Source organism: Sinocyclocheilus rhinocerous, unplaced genomic scaffold (assembly GCF_001515625.1).
Source record: "Sinocyclocheilus rhinocerous isolate Xijiao unplaced genomic scaffold, SAMN03320098_v1.1 scaffold286, whole genome shotgun sequence".
NCBI classification, from domain to species: Eukaryota; Metazoa; Chordata; class Actinopteri; order Cypriniformes; family Cyprinidae; genus Sinocyclocheilus; species Sinocyclocheilus rhinocerous.
Genome location: NW_015632405.1, coordinates 820,533 through 841,430, shown reverse-complemented (window position 1 = coordinate 841,430; position 20,898 = coordinate 820,533). Strand labels below are relative to the sequence as shown.

Here is a 20,898-nt window from a genome sequence, read left to right as displayed (position 1 = left end):
CTAGGATCATTTTTGGAGTCATTCCAAATCTACAAAGCCATTTTCCACTGGAAGAATATAATAATGTTATCATCAATCAATCTCTAGTGAATAAAATGACTAAAACAGTAAATAACAGCATTTCATCAGAGAGAAAGATTAGATTGAATAACACACAGACTTGCACATGTGTACACATGCAGGGCCCACGTGCATTAGAGCTCAAGTTATTTCTGTGAACTCTTCCCTTTGGGTGGCTTTAATGGTGTGCTGTATGGGAAAATGGGCCTTTAGGGAACTTAAAAACCCTGTAGGTCTGGATCACATTCCAGCTCTCGCTGTGTCTGTGCCTGTCTAATACTGCTACACTCTCCAGAACCTCATGTTATCTTCACACATATACAGCACTGTCCCAGAGGAAAAAAAATTACTACTCAAGAGTTTGCTCAAAAGATACAATGGAGTTTGGATTTGTGTCATATAAGTATCATCTTACTCTTACAATTCATCTAGAGGTATAAAAATCGACAAATTAGATAACTGTTGATCTACAGGAATTTAGACCTATAAAATGATAAAATGATAAGATGATTTGACCTTTATTTGAAGAAATGATTGATTAAGAAGTATATTTTAGCATATTTTCAGTATAGTACTTATTACAGAAATAATTTACTGTGCGATGTGAATATAATGTTTTTGGACACTTACTTGCATTTTATTTACAATTAAATGAAAATGTATTATAGTTTAAATTTGTATTAAATACAATTAATTGAACTCAACAGTTTTTTTTTGTTGCTTTTTTGACGCGCTTAAGTAGGACTTTAATACATCTTTATGTCATTTCATATACTTCTGTTGCCTTATGAAATATGGTTAAAGTTTACTGCAAAATATACTGACAAGCATTTATGGTAAACTAAAACACATAAAGTACTTTGTATTTATACTAAATATAAAATTGACTCTACAAAATTGCAACATGTTAATTGCAAATACACAAATATATGACATAAATGCTTCAACAGAAATTATGTTTGAATTATTGCTGTCAAACGATTAACCGCGATTAATCGCATCAAAAATAAAAGTTTATGTATATTATGCATATATATAAATACACACATACAGTATATATTTAGAAAATATTTATATATAAATATATAATATATTTACTGTAATATATACAATTAACATATTTTCTTAAATATATGCATGTGTGTGTGTATTTATACATACATACACACACACACATGTATTATGCAAACAATAACTTTTATTTTGGATGTGATTAATCACGATTTGACAGCACTACCATAAATGCTTGTCAGTACATTTAGCAGAGCACTTTAACCATATTTCAAAGACAATAGAAGTAATTATGAAGTTACATATAAGGATGACTTAAGTCCTGCTTAGGTGGGTCAAAATGCATTTTATGTAAATGTACAGTTTTCATTTTTAACATGCAAGTGTCTGAAAACATTACATTCAGTTTGCACTTAAGTATTTTATTTCTGTATTTTAAAAGGATGCTTAAAGTGTTCTTCTTCTTTTTTTCTTTTTTTTTTACAATGGTGTCTCTTGTGATTTCAGGTGTGTAGTATTTGTCTGGTTAGTTGTTCATAGCAGCCACAATGAGGTGGACCACCCTTATGTAGAATCTTATGTAGAATATTTTCTAGACCACTGATATGACCGGGGTCTTCATCTTTAAATGTAAACTGTTTTGACAGTGGAAAAAGTTAATGTCCACAGAGATATCATTTGTGTGTTTTTTTTTTTTTTACAATGGGGTCCCAATGCAGGCCACTGGGTGGAGCACTGCTCTCCAACACACACATACACAGTGTGCAGGGGGAGTGTCAGTGGGTAAGAGGAAGGCAGCTGGCACGCAGCTGATTTGTCTGGAGGGTTTCACAGGAAAATGTGGCATTCACGACCCAGCGCTCATGCAGTACAGACCGTCCACAGCCTGCTTGCCAGCATCCGCTGCTCTGGCCAGATCCCAAACACACTCAGAGAGAGAAAGAGAGAGAGGAGAGCAGATGTGGTGAGTGTGACAGAGGAGGGAACAGTTAGGTGAACTCTAAAGGGGAATCCTGAGAGCAGAAAGAAAAAGGCGAGTAAGGACACAGAACTTTCCACTGCTTGTATCCTTTCACATTCCACGCTAGTTTACCACATTCTCAAGCTTTTAAGCATGGAAGTGATTGAAGACCGCCATCTGCACCTGGAGGTGCCTGACCTGCACAAATCCCTTACTGAGATCTCAGAAGATGAAATCAACCTCCCAGCCTCTGATGATGAAGATGAGGCCATCGCCGAGAACAAAGCAAAAGCCGCTGATGAGAAAGAAGAGGCAAGCCTCTGATGATGAAGATGAGGCCATCGCCGAGAACAAAGCAAAAGCCGCTGATGAGAAAGAAGAGGCAGGTGAGGGAGACAAAGGTGAGATGAATGGAGTCATGGTCCTGGCGCTGCTGGACAAAATCATTGGAGCCGTGGACCAGATCCAGCAGACTCAGGCTGGGCTGGAAGCCCGTCAGCGGGAGATGGAGAGATCAGTGACGGGCATCCAGGGGGAACTCACCAAACTGTCTAAGAGCCACACCACCACAGCCAACACGGTCAATAAGATGCTGGAGAAGGTGCGGAAAGTCAGTGTGAATGTGAAGACGGTGCGAGGGAGCCTGGAAAAACAGGCCGGGCAGATCAAACGCCTGGAGAGCAACGAGAACGAACTTCTGAAGAGAAGAAACTTCAAAGTCATGATCTACCAGGTGAGGAGTGTGCACACAGAGGACAGTTAGGATTGCTTAGAGGTTGATCAGGTTTCATAGCTAGGTTACGTTTGATTTAAATATTAACTTTGTCTCAGATTCTTCTCTTGAAATTCTTGAAAAATGGACACAACTGAGACAACTGTTGACATGCAGTAAGAGTATCTATAAAATGAATGTACTATGTAGTTGGAATAGCTCAGATCTTGGAGCAACTTGATAAGAAACGTCCATTACTTCACAATGATTTCACTTCTGACAGCAGATTTCAGTTTCTTGGCAAATCGGAGCAAAGGTTGAGATATCTTCTCAAACCCAAGATTAGATGCAAGATTTCTGGATTTTTTTTCTCAGGAAAAACAAAGCAAAAGTTTCCATATGCTCTTCATTTATTGTAACTGGCGTCCAGAAGAAACGTTTGAGGTATTGCAAAGAGATCTTGTTTTTTTTTTTTTTTTTCGTTCCTTTAATAAATTACAAAGATATTTAGTAAAAGAATGTGTTTTGTAAAGGTGATTTGCAATATAAAATCTGCAGGTTGCATCACATGTCACAGCCATAGTTGGTAGGGTGTGGCCTTGGTAAAATGAATACATCTTACCATTAAAAAAAGTCAAAGTACGCACATCCAAAGTGTCTTGACCAGGTGCAAGATAAAAAATTTATCAAATCATACAAAAAAGATCTGCAGACTTGGATCTGCCTTTATTTAGAAAAAGTTAATGTAAGACATGTGCGCCTGATGAAGGTCTTTGACCGAAACGTTACCATTTTTAACTTTTTCTAAATAAAGGGAGAATAACAGTGTGCAGATCTTTTTCTTTTGCATTATTTTACATCTTACAATTAATAAATATAAGCATGTATAGTGGCTCTTAAAAAGTGTTTCCTTACTTAAAATCGAATGTCACTGCATTACATAACAAAGCATCAAAGCACAATTTTCAAGTGTAACATTTAACAAAAAAAAAAAATTGAGTTCAAAATATCACACATACTGTACGTTTACAGACATTTCCTTCAACACAAAAACTCAACACAATGCAATGCATAATTCAAAATATGGGTAAAACACCTATGTAATGTTCCTTCATATTGACACATTGAGCCCCATTCTTAGTAAATTTACGTGTAGAATTAAGATTAAGATGTTTGGATCCTTTTAACCTCTGGTTACTCTGCTAGGACATAAAATCACCAGATGATTAAAAGCCACTGATCAAAAATTATGAAGAAAAGTGTTTTGAGAAGAAGCTCTAGCAGCATCTTGTACACGTGACATTTATTATCTTATGCAATAACATGTAGACATTTAAAGGTGTTACGTAAATGAACAAATACTTTTTTTAATCAATCACGTAAAGCTTTTCTAGTGTTAACTGATGTATGCTTTTATGTCCGCTTGCACTGTGTGTTACTGAAGTCGCCTCAGCTGGACAACCAGCTGCCTTAAAAAGCAGGATTCTGTTTGATGGTCGCAGAATAAACGAACACTGACATGTTTTTACATGCATTCTCTCTCCCACATGGCAGTCATGCTGGATTAATGTAGAGAAGGTTTCTTTCTTTTTCTCATCTATGGAAAATACCACAAGCAAAATCCAGAGACTATTTGAAAAGGGTGGGAGTGGTTTGTTAGGGAAAGAGGGAATGGAAGAATATGAACAGAGGGTAAGGACAGAGTAGAGGGGAGTGGGAAAAGCAAGAAAAGGGTAGTTTCATGCAAAAATTGTCAGAGAGAGAGTTACTCAGACAGTCTGTCTGTAGTTAGTTTTTTTTTTGTTGGCTGTATAATGCAATGTGTAATAGCTTGCAGCTTTGCACAGTGGCGCAAGAACATTCAGAGTTTCCACACAGTGAGTCAGAAGAGGCTGGAGCTGCCCACCCCACGCACACACAATTCACTAATTACTCTTCCGAACATTCTCCCTTCGCTCATCAGAGAGGGAGGGTCCGTCACAATTCCACCCTGTTATTATTTTGCAAGTTTAGGAAGCTCAAATTCCACTCTTTTCATTCAAATCTACTTATTCTCTCTTCTTTTTTTTTTAGATCGGGTGATTCAACACGATAAGGTCAGAAACATAGTCGAATATGCAAATACAGATGCGAATACTTGGTCGATGTATTGCAAGCATCTCATTATACAATGTGCATTATTGCCTTATTGTCTTAAGTTGCCAGACTTTCTACTTCACCATCAATTGTAGTCTATTACAGATTTTTATTTATTTATTTTTGACCAAGAACTGCCCAGTTAGAAAGAAAGAAACTGTCGAGTAGGCTGGTACTACAGTAATATTACAGTTGATTAAAAAACACATATTCTGTCCATTCAAAAGTAATAAGTATAGATTATTGCACAGACATACAGATACATATGTATGTCTGATAATGGATATCTCATTTACTTCCATCAAAGAAACCAAATTCAAACTAAATTTTGAATATCTTTCAAAGATTTGATGACACAAACTGGCAAAAGTTTCTTCCGTTATAACGTTATAAGTTGATTTAAAGACTGTGATGGTCAGGCAATGTCAGGCTGTTGTGATAGTCTGTCAGCCTATTTTTTGCAGTGTGTTCTGCACCATTGGCACTAGTCTGACCCCTGTTGGTGACTTTTTGGCTGATTGAACATGTTGAATTGGCAGCGAAGCCCATTGGTGAAACAGATCGTTCTGATTTGGTGTTGTGCTTAGCAAATCAATGCACGAGATGAAAACCAAAATTGACGGAAGCAAGAAGGCTTAATTTTCATATTCAAAGTCCTTGCTTTTCCGGGTTTCCTTTTTGATTAATGAATACAGACTACTGCCACCTGCTGGTATGGAGAGTTATATCGTCTCATGCAGGTGCAGAATGCTAGTTGGACATTGGCTGTAGACTTTGTGGTGTGTTTAAGCACAACTTTTTTTTTTTTGGCAGGATGCAGGCGATGTGAGGCGACACCACAGTAATCACCACTAATTCTTTGAAGTTGGTTTGGAAAATTTACTTTCGAAAATAGTTTATGACAATGCCAACTATAGCACCCTTTGTATTAATGCTGAGAATACATGTGTGAATTGTGCTCTGGTTGTGTGAAATCAAGCTTTAGTAGTTAATGTAGAAGTGTTTACATTCATGCACTTGCATAGCATATGTTTCAGGCCTAATACGTGTCATATGCAGAGTACTGAACTCATCAGAGCCAAGTCTTTTCACCAATGGCATGCAAATCCAACCATTAGATAATTACACACATGTCTGATTTGCATGCTTTATGGGTGTGTTGAAATATTTTATAGGACAAAGAGCATTCTAATCATTTGTCTCCTTCAGCACAGTAGGCCAATGTTCCATATTTCATAATTTGCGAAACGTGTGTCTGAACAGACACTCCAGGGTCATGAGTTTCAGGGTGTTCAGGCGATTTTTTTTTTGTGTCCCTGCCCAAAGAAGACTCCGTTCTCCTCACCCCACTGAATGTTCTGAATGAAAAGAATCACAGTTTTTATACAGCAGGGACTATCATTAAGGGGCCTGTCAAGCAGTGTGGAAGTCACTAGGCAAGCTACTGGAAGTCATAATGCAATGTAGTTAGACTTCAGCAGAGACAGTATATGGTGGCGACAGTCAATATTACAAATTTGCACTAAAGCTCGCTTTGTGATAATATTGTTACACTTTATTGCTGGTTGAATTTCAAGACAGTTTGTTTTTGGAGATTTTGGTCTTTTCCCTTTCAAGCAGATAGGAATCGTAATTGTAGGCCTTTTAGAAACTAGCTGCCCGGGGGTGTTACCAGTTAGTACTGCTGACTCTTTGCCTTTCTGACCCCTCTATATCATCATCAACATTCATCCTGTCATCTGCTGCTGCTACAACTGTCTCTCTCTCTCTGCTTTTCTCTATCTCATGCTCACATGCTTTTGACATATTTTTATCACCTTCATTCTCTCTTTTCATTATGTGTTTGATATTCATTTGAGTGGGACAAAAGGTTTTTCAGAGCAGTTTGCACCAGTTAAACATTATAGTTGTGTGCGATGTGTTTTGGTTAACAATAAAAGTAAAAATGTCATGCATTAATTTGTCATATGTTAAATTTGGCAACTTTTAATTTTTTACACTTTACTTAATAGGACATCCATATTTAAACCCATTTTACTTAACAGGACATATTTCTGAATGAAACAAGATATTGAAATATTTTGTTTATCCGGTTGTAGAAATGTTCTTTTCACAGTCAGATATGATTTTTTTTTCTGTGTGTAAAAGCATCCAATAATAATAGAGGTTACTGAGAAAAAGCAGATTTGGTTCTCAACATGTCAGCCCCTATAAGGTGACCCACATAACACATTAGGCAAATGCATTACTAAGTTTCAAAGGTTTATTCCCTACACTAAAACGAAAAACACATATGTCACATTTTAAATGCTTCACTACAAGAAACCTCTACAACCTTTTAATAGCATTTATTGTTGCTTCTTGGGCCCTCTGGGCATGGATATAGAGGTGTATTCCAGTTATTATTCCTCTTCTATTCAGTGAAAGCAGGAAAGGGAATGAGAGAGGAGGATTGTGTGGTAGGGTGTGGTGTCTTAACAAAGTGGAGCTCATATTTACCGTGCTGATTCATACTTCAGGCATCCTCACTCCCCTGTCTCCCCTGTACCTTTCACACCCTGATACTCCCTGCCTCCAAAATCCTGATGGCTCATTGGTCTGAACTTCACCTCAAACTCTTGAATGCATTTGCTGCGACTGTTACTGATAGCTGCTATGTGAGCAGTTTGTTTTGCCTTTAAAGAAGGCAAAGGTATGCAAGCTAATTAATTTCATATTAAACATAAAAATAAGACAAATAGCCAAATATAATAAAATATATTAATAATTTTCATAAAAAATACAAGCAAGAATAATATTATTTTAGATTATCCTTAAACTTCTTAAACTGATCAACAACAAACAAATTTGAGGACAGTAAAAAAATTTTTTTAAATGTTTTTAAGACATGCCACCAAGGCTACATATGTCCAAAAAAGGGATATTGTGTGTATACTATTAAAATTTAAAAGAAGGATTTTCTGATTCTCTATTTTATTATATTTGAAAACTTTATTTTCAGAAACCACTACTCCAGTTTTAAGTGTCACATGATCCTTCACAATTTTAAAAATAGGAATTTCTTTCATAAAAAAAGTCTTGCTGACCCCAAACTTTTGATATATGTAGGCCAATGCAATTGGCATTTATTATCACATAACACATTAACATATACACACATTAACATATAGATATAATGCCCAAAAATGTAAATGCATAACAGAGTTGACACGCTATAATGCATATTGCACAAAAGAAGAGAGACACAGGTTTATCAGTCCAAGGGAAACTGTTTACAAGTTCGTAGACTGCTACTATCAGGGCCAGATAATGGTCCCATTGGCAGCTCAGTAATAACAAGCTGTGGTAGTGGTTTGCTTGCACTGTACTGTATGTATAAAGAGCCCTGGTTTGGCTTCAAGTTTCATGTCATTCTGCCTGATGCTTTGAATGCTTGTAGAAATGGCTTATTGTGCCATTAAATCTTTGCATCATTAAAACATACTCAAGAGTTTTGTTTAAGGCAGGCAGTGCATAAAATAGATCTTTTAGCACACCTTTCCACTTTGCTTTAAGGGTTGGATCCAATTTCAGTCATGTACATCCACTGAACTGGTTGGTTAGTTTCAGTCTCTTCCTGTATGAGTGGGTGGTTCTTGTTAAGAATAGTTTTAAATATAGACCATTTGTCCAGCCGATAGTCAAAAGCTATTCATGAGCTCTAAAAACTTTAACCTGAGCTCAAATCTTTTTCTATTTTGATTAAGTTCAGAAATTCTCAACCTGGATGCGTAGCAATGGTTTAAAACATTTCCGTATCATAGAGACTGTATGTTTTCACGCAACCAGAGATCTGTGAGAAACACACTGAAAAAGACCTGAAATTAGAAGGAAAACTTGGATCTTGTCCACCTTTCAGAGACTGGAATGCTTAACTGTATCATGTAACTTACATAATTGACATCAATCACATAGTGGAGTAAGTTGATATCTAATGTATTTTTATCTGGCCCTAACACTGGTAGACCATATATGGCAAAGTCACAGACATACTCCCGTTGTCTACGTCATGTAGAAAAGCCTATTTGTCTTATGTCACTTTGGAAGCAATCTGAATGAGGCAGGGGCTTCCCCCACTGACCAAAGAGAGAGAGAAGCAGCACATGAGATCAGAAAAAGAAGAGAATTAGAGGAAAAGTGTGTGAAACAGACAGTAAGAAGTGTGCAGGGTGTAGTTATGAGAATAGAAAGCCATCTGGGCTCCATAAAACACACATACATCTGTGAGAAGGGAAGGAAAGGCACTAGTGGTTGCTATAAATAGGATCTGCTGCATAGTTGTTTGATTATGAGGGGGAGAGGGCTCATGGACGAGGCTGGGTTATAATTGATCTGGATCAGATGCTCAGAAAGCCTCATGTTCAGCCGAAGGCAACAGCAGAATGGATGGCTATATCCACTGCTGGCACGGCCCAGTGCTGTGTGTCTTTTTGAGTTGTTTCTGTGCAGTTAATCTTCAGGCGGGCATGAGGCATAGCAGCATGACTCTGGCTTTTGGCCCATGTTTCTCAGTTTGGCAGGGGCTTTATCTTGTTTGCACTCGATCGCCTACTCTCCATCTTTCCTCTTCCGCTTCTTCTCAATATTGTTCAGTGTTGGGTAAATGTTTTTGAAACTGTATGAGCTACAAGCTAGTTTTAAATTTGTTCAACTACACTTTAGCTACCCTTAGTTTACTATGCTACAAATAACAAGATACAATATATACATGTGTGAACACACACATATACATATATAACCTTTAAGAAGTACACATACTTTAAAAGCATACTTTTAAAAAGAGTACCGAAAAATGTACTTACAATATACGTACTATAAGTGCAAACTGTAATGATTTCTGACACCTGAGTGCATATTAATTGCAAATGAAAATGTATTAAAGTTTAAATATGATATTACCAATACCTTTTGAAAAAAAAAAGAGATGTTACTGTACTGAAAAAAACAAAACAATTAGTAACTTTATTAACGTTGCTACATTTAGGTCTAGGTACGTCATGGTACATTTAGGCATGTATGGTTCCATGAAGAACATCCATGGAACTTTTCCATTACGCAAAAGGTTCTTCAAAGTAGAAAAGGTTCTTCAGGTTATCAAATGTTCTTCACAAGAAAAAAAAATGGTTCTTTTAACTGTTCCTTGAAAGGTCCTTCAGGGAACCCAAATGGTTAATTTATGGCATTGGAGTGAAAACCGCCTTTTTGGAACTGTTAATTTTAGTAGTTACTCCCACCAGTGGTTCTTTTTTAAGATGAATGATGGTCACAGTGGGCCTACACAGAGGTAGCATTATCCTTTATTATACAAGAAACTATCCCGTTTGTATTAACAGTAACAAAAACGATAGGAGAAAGACAGCAAAGATTCATTCTTGGACATTAGTGGACTTAAGAAGATATACAATGCCAAATTTTGTGAGTCAAAAAAACTATTTAAATGCATGAGAGAATCCCCTAAAATGAATTCTGTGTGTTTGCAGAATACAGGAGTCACTCCCGATTCCCAAACTAGAACAGATTGTTGCAATGGTTGATAAAGTTATGCGTGTCACACATGGCATTGTAAATCAGCTGTAAACCATTTGGCATTTCCTATTTTTGACCAAATAAATATTGATATGTTATTGTTTGCCAATAGTATAATTTTGACAAAGACAAACCTCCTGTGTTTAAAATTTCAAAGCATTTGTAATTATTTGTATTCAGGGATTCTGGGCTGTTCAGCATTTGGTGCAAAAGTGTAAAAAAAATTTTTAAATTTGGAAAAAAAAGCCATCTGGGCTCCATAAAACACACATACATCTGTGAGAAGGGAAGGAAAGGCACTAGTGGTTGCTATAAATAGGATCTGCTGCATAGTTGTTTGATTATGAGGGGGAGAGGGCTCATGGACGAGGCTGGGTTATAATTGATCTGGATCAGATGCTCAGAAAGCCTCATGTTCAGCCGAAGGCAACAGCAGAATGGATGGCTATATCCACTGCTGGCACGGCCCAGTGCTGTGTGTCTTTTTGAGTTGTTTCTGTGCAGTTAATCTTCAGGCGGGCATGAGGCATAGCAGCATGACTCTGGCTTTTGGCCCATGTTTCTCAGTTTGGCAGGGGCTTTATCTTGTTTGCACTCGATCGCCTACTCTCCATCTTTCCTCTTCCGCTTCTTCTCAATATTGTTCAGTGTTGGGTAAATGTTTTTGAAACTGTATGAGCTACAAGCTAGTTTTAAATTTGTTCAACTACACTTTAGCTACCCTTAGTTTACTATGCTACAAATAACAAGATACAATATATACATGTGTGAACACACACATATACATATATAACCTTTAAGAAGTACACATACTTTAAAAGCATACTTTTAAAAAGAGTACCGAAAAATGTACTTACAATATACGTACTATAAGTGCAAACTGTAATGATTTCTGACACCTGAGTGCATATTAATTGCAAATGAAAATGTATTAAAGTTTAAATATGATATTACCAATACCTTTTGAAAAAAAAAAGAGATGTTACTGTACTGAAAAAAACAAAACAATTAGTAACTTTATTAACGTTGCTACATTTAGGTCTAGGTACGTCATGGTACATTTAGGCATGTATGGTTCCATGAAGAACATCCATGGAACTTTTCCATTACGCAAAAGGTTCTTCAAAGTAGAAAAGGTTCTTCAGGTTATCAAATGTTCTTCACAAGAAAAAAAAATGGTTCTTTTAACTGTTCCTTGAAAGGTCCTTCAGGGAAACCAAATGGTTAATTTATGGCATTGGAGTGAAAACCGCCTTTTTGGAACTGTTAATTTTAGTAGTTACTCCCACCAGTGGTTCTTTTTTAAGATGAATGATGGTCACAGTGGGCCTACACAGAGGTAGCATTATCCTTTATTATACAAGAAACTATCCCGTTTGTATTAACAGTAACAAAAACGATAGGAGAAAGACAGCAAAGATTCATTCTTGGACATTAGTGGACTTAAGAAGATATACAATGCCAAATTTTGTGAGTCAAAAAAACTATTTAAATGCATGAGAGAATCCCCTAAAATGAATTCTGTGTGTTTGCAGAATACAGGAGTCACTCCCGATTCCCAAACTAGAACAGATTGTTGCAATGGTTGATAAAGTTATGCGTGTCACACATGGCATTGTAAATCAGCTGTAAACCATTTGGCATTTCCTATTTTTGACCAAATAAATATTGATATGTTATTGTTTGCCAATAGTATAATTTTGACAAAGACAAACCTCCTGTGTTTAAAATTTCAAAGCATTTGTAATTATTTGTATTCAGGGATTCTGGGCTGTTCAGCATTTGGTGCAAAAGTGGAAAAAATTTTTTTTTAAAAGTTTGGAAAAATAAGAAACAGAAGACTGAATCGGTATTTCTTTTGCCGCAGGGAGCATTTAGTACATTACTACGGCTGTACAGAGAGGATGTGCTGATGTTCCACACAGTCATAAATCTCTGTGTAAACACAAACCCCTCTCCTCCATTGTTATTGGAAAGAGTAACTCAGCAGCACCATGGCAACCATGATTGTGGTGGCGGGCAGCGCTCTAAATCAGTGGGCAGAACAGGCCGATGGCAACTACATGTTCTGAATAACAAGCTAAATATTCTTTACTGTACTGCATATGGGAACACGTCAGTCTAAGAAAAGGGTTGCAGCTCGCCACAGACTGGAAACTGCTTGCTTTAGCTTATAAAACTTAACATGGCACGAACGCATGAGTTGCTCCACACGCCATGCCCCAAACCTTTAGGAAACATTTTTGAATGGTCTGTTGTTGATGAATATAGAAATAAAGAATTGCTTTGTGAGTTCCAGATGCTCTATGCCAGCGTTCATTTTCTCAGAGCAGTGTGTTCTAATGGAATCCGGCCAAGATCTGCCATTTTATAGCATGAGTGATTTCCTAAAGTTTACACTGAACTCCACATGGACGTGAATCTTCAAGGACAGTCACAATTGCTAAGTACACAATTGCCACAGTTGTCTCGACGGTCACCATGAGGATACTGTTGTGCAGTTGCCATGGAAACACCCAGTGTTTATGACATCAACAGTTTAATTTGGTGTTGTAACAGCTGAACAGCTCTATCTCAACAACAGCCTCTGATTCATCACACAATATTCCCTGCAGGGAAAGCTAGCATACCATCACTTTATATAGTCAAATCTCTCTCTCTCTCTCTCTTTCCCTCCCTCTCTTTGAAACATTAAAGTAGAAAAAATAACTCCGCAAAAGAACAGCTGAAAAGAAAAGACTTCTTTCCCCTAGAGTCCGTCCACACAAATATTTGCTCTCTCCTTCTATTCCTCCATTAATATAATAAGAGAGGATTATCATTATAAAGGAACGGATAGTTCAGACTCTGATGGGATAACATACACTTGTGATGGTACATTAAAGGCCTGTTCATACCAAGAACGATAACTATAAAAATCACTGTAACAATAAGTTCATAGCATCCACACCAATGCACATTAATGCTCTGTTTATTAAAATCTCAAGCTCTTTTGAGATGCATTATCCTGCGGTAGTGGAGGCTGTAGTTTCAGGGCCACCGTCTACAGTCCTAACCCTAGTTTGTGTGATTACTGAATAACCTTAACTTCTTAGCAACCAAGTTGAATATCTAAAACTATATATCATTAATATTTGGAGGGAATGCTGCCTTGGTTGCACTTCTTTCAGTCAACCAATTTGGTAGGTGATGCTATTGGTTATTTCAAGTTGGGTGGATTCTTATTAGCTGTCATTGTTTTTATCGTTCATCAGCTGGAAGAAAAAAATTCAGAAAGTAATTCCAACTATCTATCTATATATCTGTCGATGGGCCCATTTTTTATCCATCCAAACTTTTCTTTTCTATTTTTAATTACTATATTAACACATTTGTATTTAGAGCATAATTTCCCAGCTTTCTTGTCAATGCATCCAGAACTGAAACCATTTCTTTTCCAAATTGGCTACTCTTTTATAGCGATGCTTTTGACATTTCTGGGGTTTTCAGAAGCTGATGTTGACATCTTTTGTTGATCCTGGATCAACATTACTGTCCAAAAATACAGACTTAACCCAATCCCTACCCCTAAACCTAACCTTACCCATCATTTATTCCTAAAATCAGAGGGAAATGGTAGCTGATTAACAAGGGTGTAGAAGCTATAGAAAAATTTATTATGTTGATCAAAAGATAGAAATATATCAAATTTGTCATCACTTCCTCAGCTGTTGTGTTAGAAACATTCATGCAACAGCATTAACCAGTTTTCTGTAATCTAATAGCAAGGTTATATAACACAATGCATGGTGCTCTAAATGTACATTATTTTTTGTTTGTTAAAATAGTGGTCACTTTATTTTTAAAGTCTAATTCTCTCTATTAACAAACCATTAACTATGACTTTTGCCTCAACAAACTCCTAATTTTGCTGCTTATTAATAGTTAGTAAGATAGTTGTTAAATTTAGGTATAGGATTCGGGATGTAGAATATTGTCATGCAGAATATGTGCTTTATAAGCGCTAATAAACAGCCAATATGTTAATAACAGGCATGCTAATAAGCAAATAGTTATTAGTGAGAATTGGTCCCTATACTGAAGTGTTACCAAAAAAGTATTAAAACTTTGTTAGATTTACAATGGCAATAACTGTGGAAAGATGTAATCACATACTGTATGTGAAAAGGGTCCATTAGGACAGAAGGATAATTAAAACCCTGAACCTGCTAATCAAGTCTTTAGGATTACTAGAAACTTCCTGCCACGTTTGTTGAAGCAGAATGGAGATAAACTCTGTAGGGAGATGGACCACCAGGAGCAGAATTTAATAGCCTGAATGATATTTGTGAGCTCTGATGGAGGGGAATAAAAATTAAATAAGACATAAAGGAAACTGTTAATGTTTCTTTTATCTTTCTACTAAAGATATGCCTCTTTTAGTGTGTGCTTAAGTTTCTTGATTTGTGTGAAACAAAATCTTACCAAAGCTCTTTGTGCTCCACATACACATTCCACACGTACTCCCTATCCTGGTGTTCCACGTTTCCATTTCCTGCCATGACGAAGTTATGCAACATGTCCGGAGGATTCCCTTCCACACATCCAGTGCTATATTCTTGGGAAAACCCCACACCCACTCATTTTCCCTCTGCTCTGACCCTGTGCTGGAGTTTGTGGGTGTGGTGGTTGGCTTTGAATGGAAAGGTGGGGCGGAGGGTGTTTTGGTAGGGAATCCCTCATCGTCATGGAGACACAGCAGGCTGGAGGCAGGCAGATGTGAAAGAGCTCTTCACATGTGACTGAAGAGAGACGCTTCTGTGAGGCAGTGGAAATATTCTGCCATCCACACACAGTGTTTTCATTTATCAGTCTGCCGCAGTGGTGGAAAGAGTACTGAAAATTTGTACTTAAGTACAAGTACTAAATGATCAGCCCGTTTCTTAGAGAAGGGACAGAGAGGTGTGGAATAAAGGTAAATTATGTGAAAAATAATGCGTTTTTAAAAAAACGAAGCATTAACACATGTTAGACTGCACTCCATAAACACAATCAAGCCTAGAAAAAACCCAGTGAACCACCCCTTTAAGTAAAAGTACAAAGTACTCCTCTCAAAAACTACTCAGAGTACTAGTTACTAGTTACTTTTAAGCCGGCGATATTTAATGAATTACCAAAAAATATTCATATCAATGTGAATCTATGTGGATAATAGCTACTTTGAACAAAACCCACTTTTATCTTATTGACAAAGTACGTGAATTAGTGGTCATGATACAGGAATTTCTAACTTCAATACCTTGAAAAATATCAGGATCAAAGTACTTGTGAACCGGAAGTTGCAACTGACTTCAGTGTTGTGATGTATTGCCAAGTGAAACGGAATATTGATTAAGGGCGGGGTTTTATTGTGGTGCACCTTCCACTCCACCTCTTGTCCTGGCAGATCGTTAGGTCCGGTCCTCACAGATGAAGAAAAAAAAACGTATAGGAATCGATAGGCGGAATCGAAATTTTTATTTGACAACAAGTATCCGATTCCTGACCTTAAGTATCCGATTCTGGATTCGGAATCGATTTTCGATTCCCAACCCTAAACGGGACCATGTCAGATATTTCAATATCGGAATCAAAATATAGATGTTTATGATAACACTACCATGTAGTTTGTTTCTCCAAACTATGAGTCCATTAATTACGCTGAGCTCCCTCGCTGTTCGGTCAGCTCTTCAAAACCTGCTGCAGCGGCGGCTTTTCCCGGTTCAGATAGCAGGGCTTTTATTGGTCCCTTCACGATCGGTTATCTTTATTGGCTACTGAAGTGCTGTCAAAGCTGTTGAACCCCCAGTTTGCATATTTTTTAAGAGTGTAAATGTAGTCCATATGGCTTCTGTGCTATATTCTAAATCTTCTGAATCCATATGATGGTGATTGTGTGAGAAATAGACTGAAATGTATATAATCAATGAGTCAGTAAACTCAACTTGAGGATCAGTCTTAATTTGTGAATAAATTGTTCATTCTGAACCACCTTAACAGAATAATTGGTTCACTAATCTGGTTTGAAAGCTAAATTCAGTGAACTTGAGAATTAAAAAAAAAAAAAAAATCAGTTTTCCAGCATATGAGGGTTTGGAAATACATGAAGTCAAATAAATAATGACCAAATTTTCATTTTTGGGGAACCATAATGAAACACTTTAGACATTTTCATTTTTTCATCTAATTTGTGGAGATATAAAGTTGTGGTATGTGAGGAAAAAATAGTTTTCATCTAAAAAATGACAGATACTGTCTGCAAAAGAGAAGGACGGATGAATGAAAGTATAAAAGAAAGGACGTTTCTGCTGGCCAGCTAGGGTTGAAGCCAGCTGATATCAGCATATGACGAACCTACCTGCAAACACACAAGAGAGACAGACAGACCGACGGATAGACAGATAGTTAACCAAACCTCACACCATGTGACACACACACACAGCCAAAAGAGCTCTTGTTGTATCAGATTGTGTTTATACACGCTGTGATGAACACACAGACACACATGCACATTAACTGTCTCAGAGACACACAAACAACTCTTCTGTTCATGTGCTCATATATTATGTCAATCTCTCTAGCCCACGGCCCTCCATGCTTCTGTGGTTGGCTCATGGAAAAGTCAAGCATTCTGTGATGTGGTCTCAGCTCTCTGTAAGCGACTCATACATACTTATGTGTGGGTCTGTGTGTGTACGTGCAGAACACCTTGTGTTTGAGAGGAAAAAAGGGGGAAAGCCTTGCATGACACCATTTTTCTTATCCAGATCACGATGAGGCAGCGACAGAATGAAAGAAAGGAGGAATCCTTATAACACGTGTTGCTGCACTGACTCAGATATACTGTATGTTGCTTATTTCCAAGACAACTGTGTTGTGCGTGTGTGTGTGCAATGAGTGAAAACAGCTGGAATTAGATGGTGGGATTACTTGGTAATTCTCTTCTCTTCTCTTCTCTTCTCTTCTCTTCTCTTCTCTTCTCTTCACAAATGTTTCTGAACATCAGAGCTAGCTTAAATGATACAAGACACGTGCTTTCAACAATGACATTATTGTATCTGGTAGTAATCACTGATCTATTTCTGGATTAAGAAAGGGGAGCTCTGTTTTAGATTGAAATATATTTACATCTTTGTGCTTTTTTATTTCACATTAGGCACACAACATCCCTTGTGAAAAAGAAGTGCACTTAATTGTATTGAATGTTCACATGTAGTGCACTTCAAATCTTAAAAGTATACAGTATATATCTATACTTTTAACATACCAACTTCAAAGTTAGGGCCAGATTTACTAAACAGGACAAATTAGCGTTAGAACGCAATTCCATAAAAGCGCTGATAGGAGGGGAAAATTCTGCGGGTAATTACTAACAATGCGCACATTAAAGAACACAGACGCAGCCAGATCATTTCCATAATAATCAGCACAAATTACTGCCTGCTTTAAAGGAATACTCCACCCCAAAATGAAAATTTTGTCATTAATCACTTACCCCCATGTCGTTCCAAACCCGTAAAAGCTTTGTTGTTACTTCTGAAGCCATACGATAGCTTAAAGGGTTACTCCACCCCAAAATGAAAATTTTGTCATTAATCACTTACCCCCATGTCGTTCCAAACCCGTAAAAGCTTCGTTCGTCTTCGGAACACAATTTAAGATATTTTGGATGAAAACCGGGAGGCTTGTGACTGTCACAGTGACTGCCAAGTAAATTACACTGTCAAGGCCCAGAAAAGTATGAAAGACATCGTCAGAATAGTCCATCTGCCATCAGTGGTTAAATCTGAATTTTATAAAGCGACAATAATACTTTTTGTACGCGAAAAAAAGAAAAATAACGACTTTATTCAATAATTCGTCTCCTCTGTGTCTCTCCACATCACCGTAGCGCCATTTTGGAGAATATCCACTAAACGCAAGCAGCGTACGCTCTTCTGTGTCAGCGACGCCACACGGATGCGCTATTTTCGTTCAAATCAAAGCGTAAATACATGTAGAAAACTTATCCTTGTGTCGCGGCTGACACAGAAGAGCGTACGCTGCTTGCGTTCAGCGGATATTCTCCAAAATGGCGCTACGGTGATGCGGAGAGACACAGAGGAGACAAATTGTTGAATAAAGTCGTTATTTTTGTTTTCTTCGCGTACAAAAAGTCTCATCGCTTTATAAAATTCAGATTGAACCACTGATGGCAGATCGACTATTCTGACGATGTCTTTCATAGTTTTCTGGGCCTTGACAGTGTAATTTACTTGGCAGTCAATGGGACAGTCACAAGCCTCCCGGTTTTCATCCAAAATATCTTAAATTGTGTTCCGAAGACGAACGAAGCTTTTATGGGTTTGGAACGACATGGGGGTAAGTGATTAATGACAAAATTTTCATTTTGGGGTGGAGTATCCCTTTAAGACATGCTTTTTTTGGGGCATTAAATGATGGCGCAAATACCAGTAATTTCTCTCCTATATAGTAGAAGAAGAAACCAGCCTTCCTCCAATCCACAGTGCAAACAGCAATTGCGTCATGCATTTTACACAGATATACTAAATATGGTTCAGTGCATAATAATAAATATATAAAGGGATTTCTGACTCTAGATGGATCTAACATTTCAAAAGGAAACAAGTTCAAAAAGATTTTTTTTCTTGGGAATGTGAAATGTAACTCCCCAGCTCTTATCGTTCCCCTCATACACACATTTACTCACATTTTCCAATTGTTTCTAATGGTGGAGTGCGTGTTTCCCTTCCTCTCTGCTCAGCAGAACAATGCAACATTAACTTGAGAGAGGCACTTTGGGATGTGGGCTCACCAAGGTGACTGCCTTTCTTCCTCTAACATGTTTTCCATTTTACTGTTCCTCCATTACAGCTGCTTTTAGAGAAGTTGTTTATTCAAAATGAGTGACCTTCTGACCTTTGGGTCTTTAGTGCCTTAGATTAGATGCCCTTCTAATATTCTGAACTTCATTGTGGTCTGACTTCACATTTGAACTTTTTGAAATGACGCGCTACTACAGCAAAGTACTTTATTTTGTACTAGTCCATTCTTTTGTAAAAGAGTGTGTGTCTTGATGCCACAGATTTCTCTGTACTGTGTATGTTAGCATGTTAGCATTAGCATCAAGTTCATTACCTAAAAAAAATTAGGGTTGTGCATTGTTCATCATATCATAAGAAGCTATTGTGTTTGCAGGGACCTGGATTTGAATCAAGCCTACAACATGACCTCCCTCCCTGTTTTATTTGATAAATGTAAAAAGCTGACAAACTCGGTTCTTGTGCCCAGCAAAATTTTGTGGGTGAAATCCTGTTTTTTTTTGTGAAGTTTTGTGAAAGGGCGAAAGAGTTGCAGGCAGATTTCGCTCATGTTCATACTGTACAACAGACAATGGGCTTATTTTGCTTGTGAAATTTCACTAATGTGACCTTTCGCACCTGTAGAGGGAGCAGTTACAAAAGTCCATTTGGGTGCAAATATTCCAACTTTGACACTGACAGACCTCTTGTTGGTCTTAAAAATTGGTTTACTCTAATACTTCTCTCTCTATTTGACACAAAGTAAACTTAACTGAAAAATCAGGCATGCATCATCCTCATGAAACAACCCAAATATTATGACATAATATATTAATTCAAAATATGTCTGTCCCCATGTGTAGCATAGAATGAATGAAGACACTTTGTCTCAGTATGACATGTCTGTTTTTACGTGAGTTTGGAGGTATAAGATTCATGCAAATACAAACACCTCCAGCAGCAGCACAAGCTTACCAACACTTTGTTTGCTTGTTTGTTGTTTTCCCTGTGTGGATCATTTGTCCCAGCTTGATGCAGGGGAAAGAATAAATCAAACAACAAGAAAAGACATCTTTATATTTGTTAGTTTGGCCTGTGAATGTTGGCAGAGACATTAACAGAGCAAAACGGGATGACTCAATGTATCACACTGACAGAAAATATGTCTCCTTTACAAACAAGGTCAGAGCATTGTGCTGCAGAAAAAGAGTGTGCTTGGGAACGAGGGGCTTCACAGGATGGAATGCTGGGAATTAGGGTCGGGCAGGAGGGTGGGAGACAGGTCGGAAGGGAAGGGCGAAGAAAGAATGGAAGAACAACAAAAGAAAGAAAACAAAAACTCTGATGAGGAACATAAGAGGAACAGCTCTGGCTGTGAGTCGTGCATGTTCTCCACTTCTCAACCTTTGTTAGAATTCATTTAAAGGGGTCCTATTATGCGTTTTCACTCTTTCAACTTTAGTTAGTCTGTAATGTTGCTGTTTGAGCATAAAAAAGATCTGCGAAGTTACAAAGCTCAAAGTCCACTTCAAAAGGAGATATTTTATTTAACAGAAATCACTTTTCAAAAACTACAACGAACGACTCGTTTGGACTACAACGCATATTTTCCAGGATTTGTGATATCACAAATA

The 20,898-nt window shown here is 37.4% G+C and overlaps 1 protein-coding gene across 2 annotated transcripts in view; it reads left to right on the top strand.

Annotated features, from left to right (window-relative positions):
• The first annotated feature begins 1,878 nt into the window (after window positions 1–1,878).
• Window positions 1,879–20,898, top strand: part of cavin1b (caveolae associated protein 1b) — a 22,680-nt gene continuing 3,660 nt past the window's right edge. The window contains exons 1-2 of one of the 2 annotated variants that reach the window (XM_016555152.1): window positions 1,879–2,299; window positions 2,370–2,765. In XM_016555152.1, coding sequence (XP_016410638.1) covers window positions 2,186–2,299; window positions 2,370–2,765 — 510 coding nt within the window. In that variant the 5' untranslated portion in view covers window positions 1,879–2,185. Of the gene's footprint in view, window positions 2,345–2,369; window positions 2,766–20,898 lie in introns of both variants that reach the window. The other variant, XM_016555151.1, reaches the window with a different exon arrangement.